The 14,164-nt window shown below is 57.3% G+C and overlaps 9 protein-coding genes across 10 annotated transcripts; 1 reads left to right on the top strand and 8 right to left on the bottom strand.

Moving 5' to 3' along the window:
• Nucleotides 1-165: 165 nt before the first annotated feature.
• On the bottom strand, nucleotides 166-1,632 carry IUM83_12242 (Pre-mRNA-splicing factor, Crooked neck-like protein; the record flags this gene model as incomplete). Its single annotated transcript, XM_067936856.1, has 1 exon — nucleotides 166-1,632. One exon carries the CDS (start codon nucleotides 1,630-1,632, stop codon nucleotides 166-168), a length of 1,467 nt encoding a protein of 488 aa, XP_067800178.1.
• A 183-nt stretch (nucleotides 1,633-1,815) lies between these two features.
• IUM83_12241 (pre-mRNA-splicing factor, Crooked neck-like protein) lies at nucleotides 1,816-3,985 on the bottom strand (the record flags this gene model as incomplete). Its single annotated transcript, XM_067936855.1, has 2 exons — nucleotides 1,816-1,983; nucleotides 2,066-3,985. The coding sequence occupies 2 exons, from the start codon at nucleotides 3,983-3,985 to the stop codon at nucleotides 1,816-1,818; spliced, it is 2,088 nt and encodes a 695-aa protein (XP_067800165.1).
• A 1,045-nt stretch (nucleotides 3,986-5,030) lies between these two features.
• On the top strand, nucleotides 5,031-6,758 carry IUM83_12240 (the record flags this gene model as incomplete). 2 transcript variants are annotated; one of them, XM_067936854.1, is made up of 2 exons in its annotated part: nucleotides 5,031-5,482; nucleotides 5,583-5,589. In XM_067936854.1, the coding sequence occupies 2 exons, from the start codon at nucleotides 5,031-5,033 to the stop codon at nucleotides 5,587-5,589; spliced, it is 459 nt and encodes a 152-aa protein (XP_067800179.1). The 2 variants fall into 2 exon arrangements, with proteins under 2 accessions (XP_067800179.1, XP_067800180.1); XM_067936853.1 differs by having other exon boundaries at nucleotides 5,031-6,758.
• A 197-nt stretch (nucleotides 6,759-6,955) lies between these two features.
• On the bottom strand, nucleotides 6,956-7,318 carry IUM83_12239 (elicitin-like protein; the record flags this gene model as incomplete). Its single annotated transcript, XM_067936852.1, has 1 exon — nucleotides 6,956-7,318. The coding sequence occupies one exon, from the start codon at nucleotides 7,316-7,318 to the stop codon at nucleotides 6,956-6,958; it is 363 nt and encodes a 120-aa protein (XP_067800256.1).
• A 1,471-nt stretch (nucleotides 7,319-8,789) lies between these two features.
• Nucleotides 8,790-9,146, bottom strand: IUM83_12238 (elicitin-like protein; the record flags this gene model as incomplete). The annotated part of the gene is made up of 1 exon (XM_067936851.1): nucleotides 8,790-9,146. One exon carries the CDS (start codon nucleotides 9,144-9,146, stop codon nucleotides 8,790-8,792), a length of 357 nt encoding a protein of 118 aa, XP_067800121.1.
• A 373-nt stretch (nucleotides 9,147-9,519) lies between these two features.
• Nucleotides 9,520-9,876, bottom strand: IUM83_12237 (Elicitin-like protein; the record flags this gene model as incomplete). The annotated part of the gene is made up of 1 exon (XM_067936850.1): nucleotides 9,520-9,876. One exon carries the CDS (start codon nucleotides 9,874-9,876, stop codon nucleotides 9,520-9,522), a length of 357 nt encoding a protein of 118 aa, XP_067800122.1.
• A 730-nt stretch (nucleotides 9,877-10,606) lies between these two features.
• On the bottom strand, nucleotides 10,607-11,356 carry IUM83_12236 (PLAC8 family protein; the record flags this gene model as incomplete). The annotated part of the gene is made up of 1 exon (XM_067936849.1): nucleotides 10,607-11,356. One exon carries the CDS (start codon nucleotides 11,354-11,356, stop codon nucleotides 10,607-10,609), a length of 750 nt encoding a protein of 249 aa, XP_067800261.1.
• A 545-nt stretch (nucleotides 11,357-11,901) lies between these two features.
• Nucleotides 11,902-12,600, bottom strand: IUM83_12235 (PLAC8 family protein; the record flags this gene model as incomplete). The annotated part of the gene is made up of 1 exon (XM_067936848.1): nucleotides 11,902-12,600. The coding sequence occupies one exon, from the start codon at nucleotides 12,598-12,600 to the stop codon at nucleotides 11,902-11,904; it is 699 nt and encodes a 232-aa protein (XP_067800077.1).
• Nucleotides 12,601-12,623: 23 nt separating this feature from the next.
• On the bottom strand, nucleotides 12,624-13,923 carry IUM83_12234 (PLAC8 family protein; the record flags this gene model as incomplete). The annotated part of the gene is made up of 3 exons (XM_067936847.1): nucleotides 12,624-12,679; nucleotides 12,749-12,799; nucleotides 13,353-13,923. The coding sequence occupies 3 exons, from the start codon at nucleotides 13,921-13,923 to the stop codon at nucleotides 12,624-12,626; spliced, it is 678 nt and encodes a 225-aa protein (XP_067800072.1).
• Nucleotides 13,924-14,164: the final 241 nt, after the last annotated feature.

Genomic DNA, 14,164 nt, shown 5'->3' with positions numbered 1-14,164 from the left:
TTACTTTGTAGGGCGTCATTGTGCGTCTTGTTAACAGCGCAGCTGTGATAGCAATGAAGAAGCAGTTGCATGTGAAAACCCAGGTATTCGATTAGGCGCATCACAGTGCGGCAACTTTGTTCGTTCGACTACCAAGCATGCCAACTTCTTCGACTCCTCCACCCCTTAAAGCGGTAAATAAAATAGGGGGTGCAGTGCGGTGGCACTCTGGTTGGCCTTGCACATCTCTGCAATCTCCTTCTCCACACGCTCGGCTTGCGCGTACCTCTTGGCGGCACCAGCCTCACGCTTTTCCCAGTTTGATAGCAGATCGCCATACGAGCGAAGCACACGAGCGAATTCAACACGATCCGTCGCAGACAGTTTGGCTTCACGCTCGAATGACTCGACCACGGTAACAAAGAGACCCTCGCTCGTCACTGCCTGGCCCATGGTGTGGCAACCCCGCGCAATCTGTCCCAACACACGAGTCATCGCCAGTGCACTACCTCCAACGCCGTTCTGCTCCGCCTGCAGCGTGCTCATGGCCTTGCCCAGCCACTCCATAGCCTCCTCAGGCTGGTTCTTGCGCAGCAGCAACTCGCCGAGGTTGGTCTCGACCCACGCTCCAAACGGAGCGTTCGGGCCCGAAGCCAGCAGCGCGTCCTTGTCGTCTTCAGCCGCCGTTCTCTCCACCCACGCCAGCGCCTCCTTGTACAAGGCTTCAGCTTGGTTCAGGCTCGCAAGCTGCTCGTCGGTCGGAGGCGCCTTGGGGTCCGCCTTGGGGTCTCTCTCCAGCGCGCGCGTGCTGGCCACTGACAGTGACGCGTACTGCGCTAGCAGGTACGGGATCTCGCGCCCTAGCTGCACCTCACTGGCCTTCAAGTCGCTGGCCTCCTCGTGTTGGAGCACGACGTCCTTCTTCTCTCTGAGCGTCTCCACGGCCTGCACAAACAGCGGATCTTCGACGGCCTTGGCCAGCTGCTCGGCTCCACCACTGAGCTCCGTGCCAATGAGCTCGTACAGCGTCCACTTGAGTGGCACCGTTTCGTCCTTCGGGTAGAGCTGCGAGAACTCGTCCTTCTGGCACCAGGCCTCCGCCTCATGGGGCAGGTTGGCGCGCAGCAGCAGCCGCAGCATGCGCTCGTGCTCCGCCACGGGCCACTGCATGACCTCGCCACGCTCCTGCATGACCCTGCGCGCCTCCGCCACGTCGCCCTTCATAAACAGCGTGGCCACCAGGTGGCGCAGCGCCGCCTGCAGATACACGCTCTGGAAGCCCATGGCCGAGCGGCAGATCTCCACGGTGCGCTGCAGCTTGGGCAGCGCCTTCTCGGCGCGCTTGTAGTTGGGCAGCAGCCGCGCCTCGTCCCCGCCCTGGCCCAGCAGCACCTGCGCCGCCTCCTGGAACTCCGGCAGCGACTTGAGCAGCTCGCGCTCTGCTTGTGTCTCCTCAGGCGCCAGAGGGAGGCTGCCGATGCCCACCGAGGAGTCCGCGAAGACTTGGCGCGGCGGCGCGTTGGACGCGAACCGCGCGCTGCAACTTACACCACCAGCGAGAGGAGATCCAATGCTACCAGATGCACCTGCGTGCGCGAACAGAGCGCGCGTGTAGCGCCCAGGAGACAGCAGCGAACGCACAGGAAGAACCATGATAGCGATGCTTGTGAGCCTCAAAGCGAATGACTCAATGATCGGGATGGGTGATGAAGGTGCTAATCCCTTCAGAAGCGATATCAATTGTGACAGTTCTTGCTGCAGTAGCTGATGAGATAGAGGGCAACACGTTGAAGTGACCGGCCACCCGATGGACGAAAGCTAATACATTGCGGGGATCTACAAGTCTGAAGGTTCTGCTGCGTCTTCTTCGCTCTGTGCAGCCTCCTCTCTCGCGCGCTTCTTCTGTTTCCAGAGCTGCGCGGCCTGCAGCAGCTTGAGGTGCGACTGCGCCTGCTCGTCGTCTGGGAAGATGTAGTCCGTGTACTCTTCGAGACCCAACTCCGCCTGCACGCACAGACAGCACAAAACAGCATGTCAGTATCGCACATTTACACAATACACTTGACGGTTTGACAGTTCGACGTACCCCGTCCTGCGCGTATGCCATGCGGTGCTTGGTGACCTTCCGCGGCAGCATGTCGCTGACCTTCTGGATCATCTTGGTGTCGCCGCCCTTCTTCTCCATCTCCAGCCACGTCTCCATGCACAGCACGCGGTCCTCCTTGAGCTCCTCACCACCCTGGTCCTTCATGTACCGCAGCGCGCGCTCAAATACGTCGCGCGACGCCTCCAGGTTCTCTGCTTGAGTGTCCTTGTCATCGGACGATGAAGCCTCAAACTGAGCAAAACTAATCCAGACCTTGACGTGCTTAGTGCGTTCCAGCAACCGCTCGTACAGCGCACGGGTATTCTCACACTCCTCGTTCTCGATTTCAAAGTCGATGTAGTGCTTCCAGATCATCTCGGGCATGTCCAGTACCGGCTGCTTGATCGCCAGCTCGTAAATTGCGCGGGCACGCTCCGTCTCGCCTACCTGACGCTCGAGCATGGCGTATTTTTGCCACGTCTCACAGTTTTGTGCATCAAACTCGAGGAACCGCATGTAGATCTTGCGGCACCGGTCGATCTCGCCCATCATAAGCTCCAGATCAATGTAGCTAGCGAAGAGTTTCTTCTTCGGACAACGTCCTAGAGCTTCGCCTAGAATCATGCGGGCTCCCTGTACGTCGCGCTGCCGGATGAGAAACTTGGCGTAGAGTATCCAGATCTTTGCAAACGTAAATTTGTCGTGCGGAACCAGCTTCAGGCACGTCTTATAAACCTGCTTGCAACGCTCAGACGAGCTGCCGCTGTCGTCGTTGTCGCCTGCCAGCAGCTCTTCAAACAGCGCGTATTTAATCCAGAGGTAGATATACCTGCGCCAGTACTTCTTCTCGGGAATAGGGGGCACGTTAGCGATGGCGCGCTCGTACACTTCACGTACCAGGCCAAACGACTGCGAGCTGGCGGCCTCGTTCTCCTCGAGCTTGATGTACTCAAGCCACGAGTCGTAGTCCAGGGCATTAGCAGCCACCTGCTGCTCGTACACGACGCGCCGCTTGGCAATCACCACCTCCTCGATCCTCTCCTTGTCGCCGTGCTGCTTCTCGAACGTAATAAATGCGCTGTACAGTGCCGGCGCCTCCTCCTTCGGCAGCGTGTCCAGCGCGTACTTGAACACTGCGCGAGCCCGTTCCAGCTCGCGACACCTCTCTTCAAATAGGGCGAAGGCCAGGTAGATCTGCTCCGTCTTCTCGTCGCTGCGCAGCTCCTCCAGCGCGCGCTCGTACACCTTCCTGGCCAGCACGAGCTGCTTCTGCGTCCGCTCCTCCCACTTGGCGTACTTGATGTAGGCCTTCTCCCCCGGGTGGCACAGCACGTAGCGCTCGTACAGCGCCCGCGCGCGCGGGATGTCCGCGGCGCGCACCTCCAGCTTGATGTACGAGTACCAGGCCTGGTCGTCGGGCTGCCACTCCATCCAGCGCTCGAAGACGCGGCGCGCGCCGTTGAGGTTGCCCAGCATCTCCTCCATGAAGGCGTACTTGTACCAGAACTGCGCCACGCGGGGCAGCAGCGTCACGGCGCGGTCCCAGACGTTGCGCGCGTGGTTGACGAACTTGTGGCGCATCTCCATCTCGGCGTACTTGAGCCAGATCGTGGGGGCCTTGTAGTCCACGTCCAGCGCGCGCTCGAAGACGCTGCGCGCGCGCGCGAACTCCTCCTGGCTCTCCTCCCACGTGGCGTACTTCATCCAGGTGCCCACGTGGTGGCGCTGGCGGCGCAGCTCGTCCTCGAAGGCCTTGCGCTTGCCCATGCGGTACTCGGCCAGCTCGGCGGCATCGGCGATGCGGCGGCGCGGCGGCTGCGCCAGCTCTTCCTTGCGCTGGTTGGCCTCGAGCAGGATCTGCTCGGCCGTGATCTGGATGGGCGCGGGCGCGCGGTTCTTCACCACGCTCTTCTTCATCATGGCGGGCGCGAGGTGATGCCGGGGCGGGTGCGAGCTTAATGGGCGCGAACTTAATGGTTCCGTGCGTGTTTAGAAAAGTCGGAATTAAGAGGGTTGATAGAGTGACACAGTCGACGTGTGTACACGTACACATTTTGTGGAGTATGTACGCCACACGACTTGAAGCATCGATTTCGCTGCTGAAAGTTGTTGAAGTCATGGATTCGTTTACAAGTTGCCGCTGGATTTGCGTCCGCGCCAGGACTCAGCTGAGTGAGCGCTACTGGCCTAATCAAGGGCCTTGATTCAAGGTGCTGGCGAAGAGGGGTCGGAGGTGTACACGTAATACATGTATTCATCATCGGCAGCGCGGCTGGAGGCTCCGTCGGGGTGTCCCACGCGCGCTCTGGTTGCGGCGGGCATCGGTGCCGATCCATCCTTGCGCGCTGCGATCCTGCTCATCTGGTGAGGGCGCGACGCCCAATTTTAGATTTGAGGACCCCAAATCTAAAGTGCAGCTTTTTGAACTGGACCTGCCGCGGGGCTCACTCGCGCGTGAGTCAAATGCTTGTAGAGCTGAGACCGCCATCCTGTCCAGCCCGCAAAAGTTTTGGGGCTCAACGTCATGGGGGGCGCGAGCACATGCCGGGCGTTTGACTGCAGGCCTCGTTTACGCCCTGGGTCTGGATGTGGCAATGTGGACACCACATTCTGCAGCTGGACACGGGCCACATTCCTCTATTTGAGGCCCCACGGCGCCACAATCTAGCCGACTCGCACGGCGTCTTCCACAAACAGCCTGTTTTCGTACCGGTGTGCAGGGCAGATCACATGCAGCAAGTGGCCAGGATCTGTTGGGACATCCCACCCCTATCGAAAGGAATTGCAGGGCACGGCCTCCGTGCTCTCGCCGCGCTGGTCGATCGCCAAGTTGATCGACCGAGCGCAGTGTGGATTTTGCGTTACTGCTGCGTTCAGTTGACCGGGTTATATTCGGAGCTCAGTATTGCACTGCTACGGGATGCAGGTGTCTCGCGCAACACATGCAGCAGCAACGGCGACGGCAATGGTGGCGCTGCTGGGCGCGTCGACGCAGGCCAGCGACACGATCCTGCAGCAGAAGCTCTGGGGCCTCTCGTCGGGCCTGGCCTACTACGTGCAGGTGAACATCGGGTCGCCACTGTACTCGTCCAGCTCGGGCAGCTCGGCCAGCGACTCGTTCAACCTGCTGCTGGACACGGGCTCGGCCAACACGGCCGTGGTCACGGCCGAGTGCTGCTCGCTCACGAACGAGCACCTGTACTCGTGCTCGGACTCGAGCACGTGCGTGGACCAGGGCACGTCGGTCAGCGTCACGTACGTGAGCGGCTCCTGGAGCGGCGAGGTGGTGCAGGACACCTTCTCCGGCGAGGGCCTGGGCACGGTCGAGAGCATGCCGTTCGCCGAGATCACGTCCCAGGACAGCTTCATCTCCACGGGCTACGACGGCATCGTCGGGCTCGGCTACAAGGCCATCGCGTCGCCCTCGAGCGACCCGCCCACGCCCTACTTCGACACGGTCCAGAGCGCCGACGGCCTCGACGACGTCTTCAGCCTGCAGATGTGCGGCGCGCTGCAGGCGCTGAGCCTCAGCAACGTGTCGCTGCAGGACGACTCGTACCTGTACGCAGGCGAGTTCCTACTCGGAGGCACGCAGGGCCCGAGCGGCGAGAGCTTCCACAAGGGCGACATCGTCTACACGCCACTGGTGCAGGAGAAGTACTACAACGTCATCGTCACGGACATCGGCGTGAACGGTGAGAGCCTTGGGCTGGACTGCGAGACCATCAACTCGCCGCGGTCCATCATCGACTCGGGCACCAGCAACCTGGCCTTCCCGTCCAGCGTCTACAGCGCCGTGATCTCGGAGCTCAAGACGCAGGTGGAGAAGGTCACGACTGACGTGAGCGACAGCTTCTTCGACGACGGCTCGACCTGCTGCTCTAGCGAGTGCGACCCGACCAACGCCGACTCCATCATCTACTCGCTGCCCGGACTCACCATCTCGCTCGCGGTTGACGACGAGAAGTCCCAGCAGATGACCATCACCATTCCGGCTGAGTACATTTGGCGCCCGCTCGTGGTGTCCACTGGGCAGGGCGAGTCTGCGTGTCGAGTGTTCGGCATCTCCGAGGGAGACTTCACGCTGCTGGGCGACGTGTTCATGGACGGACTGTTCACGGTGCACGACCGCAAGAACGAGCGCGTGGGCCTCGCGGTGGCCGACAACTGCCCGAACGGCGTCACCTCCGGCAAGAACATCACGGTGGAGACCATGACCGCCGAGGACTCGTTCTGCAGCTGCGTCGGCTCCTCCGACCGCAAGAGCAGTCTGCTCAGCACTTACTTTCCGTTCTCAGGCAAGCCGTGCTTCTTCTGGCAGTGGTGGATGTACGTGGTCCTTGTTGCCATTGTGATCATCATCTTGATGCTTGTGGCCTACGGCTACTACTGGTGGAAGCGGCGCAAACTCATGCGCCAGCTTGAGGAACTCCAGAACCAGAACCAGCCTCGGGTGCAGCGCAGCCTGTACGCAAACGATCGCCTTGACCGCAACCTGCTCCAGACCCCAACGCAGCCAAACTCCGTGTACATCGTGGAGGCCTACACCCCTCCCACCTCCGCCACGGTTCCAATTATGAACGGCGGAATCCCTGCTACTAGTGGCTACCGGTTGGCATCGTCGCCTTCAGTTCGCTTCAACCCCAACACGACAGGAGCGCCAGCCACTGCTGCTCCGGGTAGAAAGGTGTAAAGTGCCTCATCTTAGAAAGCAACTCCTATAGTACCATATTATTAACCAAAATTACGACTAACATATTGCAGTGTTCATATTGAAAGTTTGCATGAAATTCGGGCGCTTCGTCGATTAACAAGTTCTATTAAGCATTATCCTACGCATACACGACGGTGCTCTGACTACCGGTAGAAAAGTCTGCCGGTCGCACCATTCTACTTGCGCGAGTTGTACACAGCGCACCGCATAGCGTAGTCGGTTAGCTCCGTACGCAGGTTGAGTTTGGTCGCCTCGAAGTCGATCGTGCAGTCTGGCAGGTCGTTGCCGATGGCGTCCTGCAGCACACCCGTGCATGTCGGGTTGGCGCAGATAGCCGTCATCTGCTGGTCCGTGGGTTTGCCGGTGAACGGGTAGATGGTGTACCCGGTGTCGTCGGCACAGCTCTTGGCATCGGAGAGCAGCGTTAGTAGCTTGAAGACGAGGGTCATGGTGGAGCATGTTTCAGCGGTAACGAGTGTGCGTGCGGAGAAGGAAGTGAATGCAGCAACGGCGGCGACGGCGAAGGTTGCGGTCTTCATGCTGGTAGTGGTGGCTGGTTTTGCTTGTGCGAGGCGAATTTGGAAGTGAGTGCGGCTGTGGATAGTGCGCTCAAACTTGGGTTCACCGAATGCAGAGCTTAGTGTATTCTTCGTCGCCCTGACACATCTTGCTGTTGTAGCAAGTCTGAAGATGTATTTTAATACTGTCGATCTAGCACACTTCGCGTTTTGTAGCTTTCTATGCCCTTGCAGATAGTGTTGGCGCAGATAGCGAGTTGCGGTCTCAACACGATGGTCATGGTGGAGCATGCTTCGGTACCAACGAATGTAGATGCTCAGATGGAGGCAAGGGTAGTAGCACCAGCGACAATAAAGGCAGTTGTCTTTATAGTGAGTTTTCTGTGCTTGAGGTGCTTGGTGGCGTGAGTTGAATGAGTACCTGAAGGATTTTCTAGTTCACTGACATTTCTCGAGAACTGCTCTCTGGATCGACAGCGTCTATTTGTCAGGTTGTGATAGTCACCGCGCTTACAAGATTTTCGTATCATCGGACGGTGGCAGGATCACCGTTTTGCCGGCAGCGTCAGCGTAAATGTGTTGGAGTCCGTGTGCTTGACACTCACCGTAACTTCAGAGCTGTCGCAGACCGGGGGTGCCCATGACGAAGCAAACAGTTTTATCGTAGTCATGTTGAGTGCACGTTGGATCATGTCGATTTTGTTTGAGTTGGGCGCCTTGTTCGCTGCAATAGTGAAGTTGGTCATCTTAAAGTCGTCGATTTTCTCATTGTATGTATTTTCGGAAGGCTTGGCGACGTTGGCCACGGTGTATGTCAAGCGTTGGCCATCCTTGAAGGTGGTGTAGACCCCCACTTGGCCCGCTGTAAGCTTCGCGATGGAGTCACACTGAGTCTCATTGCAGACGCAGACACCGTCTAGTACGTCCTGGTACAACGACGACCAACTCAAGCATGCCGCATTCGCCCCGTTTGGAGCAATCAGCAGGGTCGAAGAGATGACGGCCACGGGAGCTGATACCTTCATTGAGACGCAAATCAGGAGATGGCAACCACGAGCGGAAACTGGGTAGCCACCACGCTATCGTTGATTACAGCATTGAGCGGGCCAAAAGACCTGTCTTACTGTACATCTAGTTGCCGTAGACAAAGTGACGATTTGGCCGTGGGTGTCTTAGGTTGTGTGGGGCATTACTACCAAGTTCTGTATCAATCTTCGACGGTTCGACGACCAACCTTGCAAACTTCCCACCTTTTTGATGGGCTTACGGTACCTGAAATTTGGCGCAAGCAATCCTCGGGCCATGATCAGCGCTCGATGTCGGCATGTACAACCGTTCAGCATCGTTGTCTAAAGAATTGGTTGTTTTCGAGGTAGATAACCACGATTAATTCCCTGCAGCGAAGACAACTAGCGTCACAGTACATTTCAACCTTTATGTGCCACTGGAAAAATGAGATTTTTGTACTGACAAATCAGTAGGTACAGGGTGACTAAGAGGAGAGCTCATTAACGTCGATGACCTTGCACCCAGCGAACATGAGCTCGATACTCTCGTGAATATTGTACGCGGAGCCGTTCACAGTCAATTCGCAGTCAGGCATCTCGGAATCTCTGGCGTCGACGAGCAGCTTGTTGCAGGCGTCGCTCTTGCACATGGCCTTGACTTGGTCGAGCGAAGGCATACCAGTGAACGGATACAGCTTGTAGCCCGATTCGGCGGCGCAGAGACCTGATTGAGACTCCAGTGGGAGCAGCGCGAAGCTCAGCGTGGTGGGGGCGCACTCCTCAGCGGCGACGAGGGAGCCGAGCACGGCGGCTACAGCGGTGACGAATGCTACAGAGTTCATTTTTGGCAGCGGGGCGTGAAAACTGTGGTGCTAATGCTCGAATGCCACTCGCAGCCGTTTACGATATTCGTCGGGCGCATTGATCTGCGCGTGGAAGTTCCACCACCCCATCCGATGATCAAACCATTTGGAAACTGTGCACTGAACATGCCACCAACATCAGTACGTTTATTAACTGCAGTTCTTGTAAATTGTAAAGCAACAGCACCAGGGTTTCTGAATACTACAGAGATTCGTTAACAGGTCTCCCAAGCAGGACACTTTGGTGATCGAGAATCTGCAAACAGCAAGTCGGCAGAAGAGGAAAATCCATCACATTTCATTGACTACATACTGAGCTTTTCTCAGTCCTGGGTCGAGCTGATGGCGGAGCTTACTTCCGAGCCACGCCGCAGGCGGTCGCGTATAGCGTGACCTCGTCCTTGACGTTGTAGGCGACTCCGTTGTACGTCACGGTGCAGTCCGGGAGATCCAACGCGGCGGCCTCCGCCAGCACCTTGGTGCACGTGGTGTCGGCGCAGATGAGAGTGAGTTCTTCGGCCGTGGGGAGTCCAGTGAACGGGTAGAGCGAGTAGCCCGTGTTCGAGGCGCAGGTGTTGGCGTCAGTCAACAGTGGCAAGAAGGTCACAACGAGGGTGAGCGTTGAGCACTCGTCCGCTGCGACTTGCGTGGGAGCGGTGATAGCAGCGAGGGTCGTGGCGACAGCAGCGACAAAAGCTCCGGTCTTCATGTTGGGGAGGTGGTGGACGTAGTGGTGGTTTAGCGTATGCGAGGTAAGTTGTAAAATGGGAGTTCGATCTTGGCAGGAGTGATCGGCACCAACACCGGCAGCACCCTCCTATCGTGGCGATTCTGACGAGGTATGGTCTGGTTGACCAAGGTCAAGTCAGCTACAGGAGTTCAAATGATTGAGTGTGAAGCTTGTCCAAACGTGTAGCATTGATGCCTGCAAGCTGGTCTGGTACGTTGCTGTGGTACTGCTTCGTAGTGGTGAAGAAGCAGATGACGAAGATAGCAAACTGATCGCTACGTTCGATTCTCGACGTATCTCGAACGGGTACTGAGCGGGTAACATGTTTGACTCGTTTTGCAACAACCGAATTGGGCTGCGTTGCAAAATTCCAAGCGGCTGCTGGGAGAAAGTGGCACGGCCAAGCACACAGTCATCGAGTCTGACTAGGAAAACTCTATTTGAAGATGGTTGCTTCAACATGAAACAATTTTGTTGGACGTGAGCTGGGAAGGCCACGACGCGTGGCCCACTAGCATAGTGGAGTTACTTCAGTGGAGTACACCTTCATCAGCTTGAGCAAGTGCAACCTCTCCATCCTTGAAACTACATGTACTCTGTTGCACCTTTCGAGAATACCATCACAAATACTTTGGACAACTTCAAGTGGATCAGAACCATCACAAACCTTCCGCCCACGATTTCCCATTCATTAATTGCTAGTTCAATGCTACATGACTGCGTATGGCGCCAGCGTATCCATCCGGCGAGGAGCGGCGAAGTTTTCATCGCCCCGTTCGTGGCAGCATTGCGGAGTCCGAGTTGTTGATGGCTCCTCGTAGTGGCACTTGAGTTCAAGGTGAAGTTGCGAGATCACGCAGAAGCAGCAAAAGAAGCTGGAGAGGCAATCAACCGCTGGTGATCCTTGAATACCGAGAGCGTGGCGAGTTTGGACGCGAAGTCGCCACACGCCAAACAAGAACGTCATAAAAAATGCGAGCGCTGCGGCTTCCCACAGTGCCGAGCTGCAAAGACCGTCGTGGTGGTGTGCCGGGGGAGGCGTTGAAGCCATGTCGAAGTCAGGCGAGTCATTAGAGTTGTTCGAGGCTGCGAATCCGATGCAGAACAGCACTCCAAACGCCAATGCTCCAAAGTACACCAGCGTCCCCTCGTATCCACCGCCCAAGCTCTCCTTCACCGACGCGACGGTCGTGCACGGACAACACGTGACGACGCAGCAATAGGTTGGAGCCACGGCGCAGCAGCAATCACAGAAGCTGGCATTCCATGTCGATGTCGAGTTCAACTCACGTCGGCGAGATGCAGCTGCAGCAGGCCCGCGTCTAGCTACGGGTCGAACCGGGTTGGCATCGGGGACAATAGTGATCACGGGGAGTTTCGGGCCCAGCTCGGTTTGCTTGGACAGCATCGCCTCTGGCGGACACTGAGCCTGGGCGTACGTGGCGACAGACTTGGACATGCTCAGCTCAGCGGCGAGTCTCGGTTGTGGAATTGTACTGGGTGCCCCAGTTGACCACTGAGTGGTGGGAATGGGAATGCCATTGGAAGGCAAATCGAGGACACGTCCTGCGGATTGTGAAGCTCTAATATTCAGACCGACGTTCGGTTCAACCTCGTGAGCTCTTCGGATAGGAGCACGAGTACGTAATAGTACTCGCCCCAGGTGCTAATCGAAAACCTCCCAACAGCCCAGATGCAGCTTTCCAACTGGCGAAGGCAACAACGGAAGAGTGCAGGGAGACATGTAATCAGCAGCGGCCACGTCTTCGAGCGGAGACAAGTCGCTCAGTGCATGGCGAAGGCGACAACTTCAACATGTTCATCCAATGCAGTACAACCGTAGATCTACGCACCAGCAAAGGTGTGCGAGGTGTTCGCGGCGTGGTTGTGTAGCGTACATGCACGTGTCCAGGACGTAGATTTAGATGGAAGCGCTTACAAGCAGCGACGATCATATATTTCATTGGTAACTCGGTGTTGGTGTAGCATCACGTGGAGCTGGTCTTAGATAAATTGCATCGGTGTGATGGGATATCCTGGCAGCGTGTCGAGTCCAGGCTCTTGGAAGCTGCAGCTCCCAGGGGTGTAGCTTTGCGCCTGGGACGCCATTTGAGCCACCGCGCACGGAGCGCAGCACGTGGACACCAAACAGTCGACGCCGACGCTGCCCTTGATCTCGAACTGCTTTCGTACTCGCATCCGCACGAGACACAGCGAGAAAGCGTAAAAGAGTAGGAAGAACGCGGCACCACATAGGAAGATGATCTGCCGCCCCTCCGACGAACGATCAACAGGATGCGGCTCACCGTCCGTGGGAGAGCGTTGCTCAACCACGTCCGTGGTGGTGCTGTGCGAGATGAAGAGGATGATGCAGACCACCAGGCCGAAAATCACGGAGCCATGACTCAACAGCGCTGTCTGGTAGCTGTTGCCCAGCCGCGCCTGGATCTGCGCGATGGCCACGCAGGGACAGATCGTCGACATGCAGCAATTGGGCATGATGCTCGAGAAGCAGCCGAAGAACGGGACGTCCCAGTCGTTAGCGGTGTCGACGATGTCTGCTACGTGCGTGGCGCCAACCAGTTGATTGTCGTCCCGCATTTTCCGATCCTTCGGGTCGTCCGCGTTCGGGAGCACCACGACACTCGGCTGCGGCGTCATGACGGGGATGGCGTAGCTCGTCTCGCTGCTTGGCGTCTGCATGGTGAATCGCGTAGACTGGAGGGCTAGTTGGTGGGGTGGAAGAGCTTCGAGGCCGCGAATTCCCAAATGCGTTGCCAGTCTGACGAGCGCCAAATGGGAAGGTGCGATCAGCGGCCAGCAACTTTCTTTAAAACTGGGTGTACCGTACCGCCTGCTGTCCTATCCGTTCGGGGCGGCTGGAGCGTCGACGACCATATTGCTGCCGCATATGCACTTTCAAGAAAACATATCTTCTGGTCGGCGGCCTGAACCCAAGAAACCGTCCGTGGCTGCGGGTGGGTAGCTACTCCAAACGAAGTGGCTTCGCAGATTAAACATGGCTCAGCTGTCCGCCCGACTGGTTTCGCATGTGTCTGGAGGGCTCATCATAAGGCTGGCGACGGAATTGGTTTGCCTGTGACGACAGAACTGCGTGCTCGCCTCGAATCTTCTTCTCCAGCCGCATCGTTCACGAAGTTCCAGTCGCCCGGAATGATTTATTGTGCAGCAGCACACATGGGTTACCGGTGCATTCTATCCAGTTGACTTCGGCAAACGATGGGACCACATGGCCCCACTGGCTTCGAGTAACCCCCTTCCATTGATTTTTCACTCCGACACGACTGAAATGTATTACTTTTCCTTATAGCACCAGACGGGTCCATTTCACTCCTGTATATTCTTGGTTCTCGGCAGTTAAGCGAATGCCATCGGTGGCGTGGCGGGGTAACCTGGAAGAGCGTCGACGCGAGGTTGTCGGAAGCTGCAGCTACCTGGGGTGTAGCTTTGCGTCTGCGATGCCATTTGGGCTATCGCGCACGGAGGACAGCAGATGGCCACCACGCAGTCGTTGCCGCAGTTTCCATCGATTTGGAACTCCTTTCGGACGCGAGCGCGGAGGTGGCACACGTTTGCAGCGTAGACCAGGTAGAAGAACGCCGCGCCACAAAGGAACAGGACTTGCTGGCCGCCTGACGAATGCCTCGTGTGAAGCGCAGCACTGGGGAGCTGATTGTCTTGGTTGTCAATACTATGCGTGGTGAAGAGCACGCAACATACCAGGAGGCCGAACATCGCGCTGCCGTGACCATACAACGCCTTCACGTAGCAGTTACCGAGACGCGCCTGGATCTGCGCGATGGCCACACAGGGGCAGATAGTTGACATGAAACAGTTCGGAACGAGGCTTGAGAAGCAGCCGAAGAATGCGACGTCCCAATTGCCGCCATTTGCTTGAACGGGATCCAGAGAAGGCTGAGCGTCTTGAATTTTGCGTTCTTGCAGCGCGTCCGCACTGGACGTCACTACTGCAGCATACTTCGAGGCGCTGCCAGGAGTCGTCATTGCGATCGTGATGCCAGGCTTGGTTTTGGTCTGTTTAGTGGGGGGCTGCTGGTTTAGGAATGGCACGAGCGCTACGTGGTGTGGTTTCCCTTGAGATATGGACAGGCTATCAGTGGGAAAGCCCCGAGGCAGTAATTTCATCGTATCTCTGGCAGCATGTGTCCACGAGGGGCAGTTTTACGATATCAGCGTCCGCTCCTTCACGACTTCAGAGCCCATTACAGCCTCGCTTTCTACTGTC

This window comes from Phytophthora cinnamomi (genome assembly GCF_018691715.1).
Source record: "Phytophthora cinnamomi strain GKB4 chromosome Unknown Contig2, whole genome shotgun sequence".
NCBI classification, from domain to species: domain Eukaryota; phylum Oomycota; class Peronosporomycetes; order Peronosporales; family Peronosporaceae; genus Phytophthora; species Phytophthora cinnamomi.
The sequence above is the reverse complement of the archived record's forward strand: the minus strand, read 5'-3'. Positions and strand labels throughout refer to the sequence as shown.